Raw genomic sequence first — 6,287 nt, 5'->3', positions numbered from 1 at the left:
TGATCCAGCAGGGCTCTTCTGACGTTGTTATGAAGGCATTAGCCTCTCTGCCCTGTTGTTGGCTGTCTAAAGGAACTGGCTGGCCACTGTGTGAGGCAGGATGCTGGACTAGATGGACTACTGGTCTGATCAAGCAGGGCTTTGCTGATGTGAATAGTGGTGCCTATTTTTGACTATTGAGTGGGTCAAGCAACTCTCTTTGGCAAAGGCATTGTTCAAAGGAGAAGGGCTTCGTGGAAGGGAAGACCTTGCATCCAGCCCTGTGTCCCCAGTTGTGAACACTACGGGGACAACCTTCTTCACAGGAAGGAAAGACGCTAGACTCTTTTTTGTAGTACATAGATCTGCCCCTTGTTTTCAGCATATGAAGAGTGGTGTCAGTGAGCAATTAACTCTCTTTCTTGAAGTTGATCTTCCTTCTGGGAAGAATTAGTGCAAACTGCTATGCAAATAGGGCAAAGCCAAGCATTTCCTTCTGGTTGATCTCTGTTTCATTTGGTCACATGAGTGCAAATCTCATAACCACCCTATCTGCTTTAAAAGAAAAAAAAAGAACAGGTTTTCTTTCTATGCAGGGATTTCAGTGACTGAGGAAGCCGTAGGCTAAAGGGGTAGGACCTCTTCTTCTTCAGGAAATGTGGGACACGATCGAGGGCCTACTAAATTGTGATTGGGATTGTTGTTAGGTCCATGCTGTGAAATGAACTGTTCCACGCGAAGCCAGTGACTCTGAAAGCAGAGTTAGGCTGCTGTGTTTTGTAGCTTCCCAGAAATGTTGTCAGTCTGCTGGGAACAATGGGGCGCTCTTCAAGAATGGGAACCTATGGAGAAAATGTGGACAGAATGGAGTGGGTGCAGAGGAGAGCGACGAGGATGATTGGAGGCCTGGAGACCAAGCCCTGTGAGGAAAGGGTGAGGTCCTTGGGAATGTTCAGTCTGGAGAAGAGGAGGTCGATGGGGACACGATTGCCCTCTTGAAGTCTTTGAAGGGCTGTCACTTGGAGGAGGGCAGGGAGCTGTTCCTGTTGGCAGCAGGGAAGAGGACTCACAAGAATGGGTTTAAATTACGGGCAGGAAGGTACCAGCTGGATCTTAGGGAAAACTTTTTTACAGTAAGATGTTACAGTGGGATCGGCTGCCCAGGGAGGTGGTGAGCTCCCCTTCCCTGGCAGTCTTCAAGCAGCGGCTGGACAAAGACTGGTCAGGGATGCTCTATGCTGATCCTGCAGGGCGCATGGGGGTTGGACTAGATGGCCTGTAGGGCCCCTCCCAGCTCTGTGATTCTAAAAGCCAGGCCCAGTCTGAGAAGTCTCCACTGATTGGCCCGGGAGGGGATTTGGGGGAGGGACTTTAAGGCTCCTTCTGTGCCGTGACCCACCCATACATACGTGGATTATGTTTTATGGTGGAGGGAGAGAGAACAGAATTCTGCAGTCTGAGGAAACCTGGTTTTTGATTGTGATGAGTTGGCACAGCAAGCAAAGATGGGCGGGGCATAGGTTTTGCCACTTGTGAGGTTCCAGAAGCACCAGACAGGCTCGAGTGCCGATCTGGAGAGATCTCGTGCAGCAGGAACGGAACGTAGAAATGTGAGCCGCCTGAGCAGGAAGTTCAGCATCCGTAGACAAGAGAAAAATAAATCACGCATCTTATGCAGTTCTAAGGGCCCTGGATTTTTGATAGTTTCAGAGGGGAGCTGTGTTGGTTTGCAGTAAAACAGCTAGATCCAAGCGTGGTAGCACCTCGTAGGTGGCCAAACTTGTTTAACATAAGAACCACATAGAATAAGCGTCAGATGTTTGAGAGCCACGAGTCATGAACACATATGCAAATTTCCATATTAAACTAAAGAGACAGATGCCTTCTCCGAGCCGAGCCAGTCTGCTGTTGTGACGGGGCTCGGAGAACACATTTAACTTTAGATGAGGAGGGAGGGGAGAAAGAAAGGTGGAAGGGAGGGGGGAAAGAAAGCAACTTATAACAACAACAACAACAACAAGCCTTTATTACGGTCATAGACCAGCAACTTCATCTTCCAAGCCCCCCCATGCCCCTACACTGGCTGGCTTGGCTTGGAGAAGGGATTTAAAGAGACAAATGCCTTCTCCAAGCCAGCTGGCGAGGGAGTGCTTTGAGAACAGATTTAAAGTTCAAGTTGCTTTCTTTCTCTGCTTCCCCCCACCTCAAGCCTACCCAGGGAGGGAAACATTGGCTGAGGAAGGGAAGACTGATCGGGGAGGCGTGCCTCCCCTTCGCTTCCCCAGCCGTCCTGCCGGGAGCCACACAATATGTGTGAAAAAGCCGCATGTGGCTCCTGAGCCGCAGTTTGGCCACCCCTGTTATAGACAAATGAGATTTTCAGGGCATCAGCTTTTGAGAGCTAAAATTCCTTGTGTCAGATACCAGATAGTGGATCTGTGATGGGGAGGGTGCGTGTCTTTGGGACCAATGGCAGAGGAGAAGGCGGTGGCAGCTGAATTTGGAGCTGACACTTACGGAAACACCCCATATTCACTTGTGGAATACCTGAATATTCTTGTGCACGCATTGTGCATACTTTGATTGAAGCATTGGTAATTCAGCAAGCTTAGATTGTAAAGGAAGGCAGTTTGCTTTAATGTAAAATATCGTCACGAACGATAGCCTCCTAAAGCTTGGAGGCGTTCAGTTGATGATTATGAACAGACCTTAAGAGCCAAAATGTGCATTTCGAAGAGCAACGAGAGGGAATCCAGCGCCCGCAACATGAGATTTGCCATGGCTGTTTTTATTTGAACCCCCACCTCTCTGTCTGTAAACTACTACAGTGCTTCAATGTGTATTTTTTTTTGCAACAGAATAAATAGCTCTTAATTTCGAAAGGTGATCTGGGGCAAGAGGAACCTCTTGTCTGAAGAGGAGATGAGTTACTAGAACCGGGTCTTGTATAAATAATGGACGGAAACCATATATACATACTGATACATGGGGTTCAGGTTAGGGGTCCCCCACCCACCCCCATTTTGTTATACATAGCTGACTTGTTCTTCTGTCTTATCAATCTCGTTCTCCGTAAGCCGCAGTGTGTCTAGGAGAATGGCCGATGAGGACTGGATCGGTGAGAGTCTCATTGGGCTTTGGTACATGACCGGGTTAATCCCGTGGTGCATCATGAAAATCTTGGAGTTCTCCGCCATGGAATTCCTGAACGAGAGCCTGCTGGAGCATTTCCGAAGGCCCCGGACAGGCAGCGAGGTCCGGTAATTGCAGGTCATGTACCTGCCAAACGCCTCCCTGAAGGTCTTGTTGAAAAGGGTGTAGACCAGCGGGTTCACACCAGACGAAACGTACCCTATCCAAACAAATATCTCCATGAGCTTCTGGATGAACCCCTCGCTGCAGGCGGACTTGCAGAGGACGGAAGTGATGTTGGTGATGAAGAACGGGCACCACATCACCAAGAAGAGGAAGAAGACAATCCCCAAGACCTTAGAGGCCCGTTGTTCATTCGTAAGGGTCTGGACCGACTTCTTCCCGACCGTGGACATCCTGCGCATGAGCAGCTCTTCGTTGCCATTGGCCACGGGCCTGTCCTTCCTAGAGCCGTTCAGCATGGCCAGCTTCTCCGGAGACGATCCGGGCGTCGCGTCCCGCTGGAAGACGGTGGAGACAGTACTCCAGTTCAAGCGCTGCGGGAGCTTGTTGATCAAGTGGGCCTTCTTGCGCAGCACCCGGATGGTGAGGAAGTACGTCACGACCATGATGGCCAGTGGGACGAAGAAGGCGGCCACCGAGCCGTAGAGGATGAAGTCTCCGAAGCGGTCTGGCGTCAGCACGCAGGTGAAGTTCCTGAGGGTGGCGGCGCCTTCCCCGAGGCCACGGATAGGGATTGGGAGAGCGATGCCTGGAGAAAGAACGCAAGTCAGCTCAGCTTTGTTGTGGATTTCAAGCATCAGAATATAAAGAGCAGTGGCACTTTCCCGATTGTCGTTTCCCTAAACATGAGCACAAGTCACAGAAATGTATTCTGCTTATTTATTTACATTACTGGTGGTCCTCCTTTCTCACTTGGTCTCTTAAGAACTTAACAGAAGCCATGTTGGATCAGGCCAGTGGCCCTTCCAGTCCAACACTCTGGTTCACACAGTGGTCAAAAGCCAGGGGCCATCAGGAGGTCCACCAGCTGGGCTAGAACTCCAGAAGCCCTCCCACTCTTGCCCCCCAAGTACCAAGATTACAGAGCATCACTGCCCCAGACGTAAGAGCAGAAGAGAAGCCCTGTTGGATCAGGCCAATGGCCCGTCCAGTCCAACACTCTGGGTCACACAGTGGCCAAAACCCAGGTGCCGTCAGGAGGTCCACCTGCGGGGCTGGAACTCCAGGAGTCCTCCCACAGTTGCCCCCCATGCACCAAGAATACAGAGCATCACTGCCTCAGACATAAGAATGGAAGAGAAGCCATGTTGGATCTGGCCAATGGCCCACCCAGTCCAACCCTCTGTGTCACACAGTGCCCAAAACCCAGCTGCCATCAGGAGGTCCACCAGTGGAGCCAGAGCTCCAGAAGCCCTCCCACTCTTGCCCCCCCAAGCACCAAGAATACAGACCATCACTGCCTCAGACATAAGAACCTAAGAGGAGCCAGTGTTGGATCAGGCCAGTGGCCCATCCAGTCCAACACTCTGGGTCACACAGTGGCCACCCAGGGGCCCCCAGAAGGTTCACCAGTGGGGCCAGAACTCCAGGAGCCCCCCCCCACTCTTGCCCCCCAAGCATCAAGACTCAAGACAGATTACACAGGGCGACACAATTACAACTCAGGGATGGGACATTCAGTGAACAACTGAAATAGGGTTTGAGTTGCAGAACCCACCAGAAGTCTAAAAACAGAACTGAAGCAAGGCATGAGTGTTAACGTGAAACATGAAATGATGCAGAATTCCATCATAGCAGCCAGCCCGCAGCAATCAGTAGACAGTAGTGCAGACCAGAGTCCCCAATAATGTATCCATGTAACTTTGTGAAGCCTTTTGGACAGTGGTACCCTATTGCCTTCGTCCAAACGCTCTCTCGAATAATTCAGTTTTGCCTAGTTTGGGGAAGGCCAGGAGAGCTGGAGCCTTCCTGACCTCCTCAAGCATGCCGTTCCGCAAGGCGGGGGCCACCACAGACAAGGCACCGTGCGGGCAGTTGTTGATTTTGCCCATTCGCAGGTGGGCACCTTCAGAAGACCCTGCTCAAGTGAGCGAGGCTGTTGTGGCAGAGCGCAGGGGGAGAGATATGAGGGTCCAAGGCCGTGAAGGGCTTTGTACGTGATAGCCTATACTTTACATTGAGTTCGGTAACTGACGGGCAGCCGGTGGGCGCGTCTGCAGAACGGGAGCAATTCACGTGCCCCATCTAGCTCCCGATAATAGCCGAGCTGCAGCGCTGCAGCGTCTGGAGATTCCAAACTACGGCGCTCATTGCCGAACGTATTTGCAGCATCTGAAGAGCTGCAGTGGCTACCATGCAGAACTTGTGCTTGAGGCCCCACCAGGCTCTGAGCCGTTGAGCTGCTGCTTTTGCTGCCTAGAGTTCCCCCTGCCTAGAGTCACTGCTCTTTGTTGAGATCCTGGGGATTTGCTGTACCCTTGTCCGTCTCCCGCTGCAGGCCAAGAGCAGATCTATCTTTTGGTTCCTGGAAGCACGGCAATTAAAACATGAGTGGTCTTATTGGATCAGATCACAAACCCGGTCTTCTGTTCCCAGCAGTGGCCAGTCAGAAACTCTCAGGAAGTCCACAAGTATGAAGGCAATAGGCCTCTCCTGCTGTTTGTCCCTCCCCCCTCCCTGCTGTGTTCCTGAGAGAACAGCTCTGAGAGAACTTGTGCCTGACCCAAGGTCACCCAGCAGCTGCAAGTGGAGGAGTGGGGAATCAAACCCGGTCCTCCCAGATTAGAGTCCACGCACTTAACCACGACACCAAACTGTCAGAGGCCGCGTTCATTTCACGGTGGGTGTGGCGTAGTAGTTAGGAACGCGGACTCTAATCCGGGAGAACCGGGTTTGATCCCCCCCCACTCCTCCACATGCAGCCGCTGGTGTGACCTTGGGGTCAGTCACAAGTTGTTTCAGAGCTGTTCTCCCAAGGGCAGTCCTCGGGAGAGCTCTCTCAGCCCCACCTACCTCACAGGGGGAAGGGAAAGGAGACTGTAAGCTGCTGTGAGACCCCTTCGGGTCTTCTCTCTTCTTTCCATTCTGGTTTGGATCGAACCCAAAATTTTCCATCAGCTTCAGAATGGAACACTCCTGCCACATCCCCATGA

The 6,287-nt window shown here is 51.7% G+C and overlaps 1 protein-coding gene across 1 annotated transcript in view; it reads right to left on the bottom strand.

The window, feature by feature from the left end:
- Nucleotides 1-3,005: 3,005 nt before the first annotated feature.
- Nucleotides 3,006-6,287, bottom strand: part of HTR2B (5-hydroxytryptamine (serotonin) receptor 2B, G protein-coupled) — a 29,363-nt gene continuing 26,081 nt past the window's right edge. Inside the window, exon 5 of the mRNA XM_015425906.1 lies at nucleotides 3,006-3,883. Coding sequence (XP_015281392.1) covers nucleotides 3,006-3,883 — 878 coding nt within the window. The remainder of the gene's footprint in view (nucleotides 3,884-6,287) is intronic.

Source organism: Gekko japonicus, unplaced genomic scaffold, assembly GCF_001447785.1.
Source record: "Gekko japonicus isolate JY-2015 unplaced genomic scaffold, Gekko_japonicus_V1.1 scaffold3108, whole genome shotgun sequence".
Lineage (NCBI taxonomy): Eukaryota > Metazoa > Chordata > Lepidosauria > Squamata > Gekkonidae > Gekko > Gekko japonicus.
The sequence above is the reverse complement of the archived record's forward strand: the minus strand, read 5'-3'. Positions and strand labels throughout refer to the sequence as shown.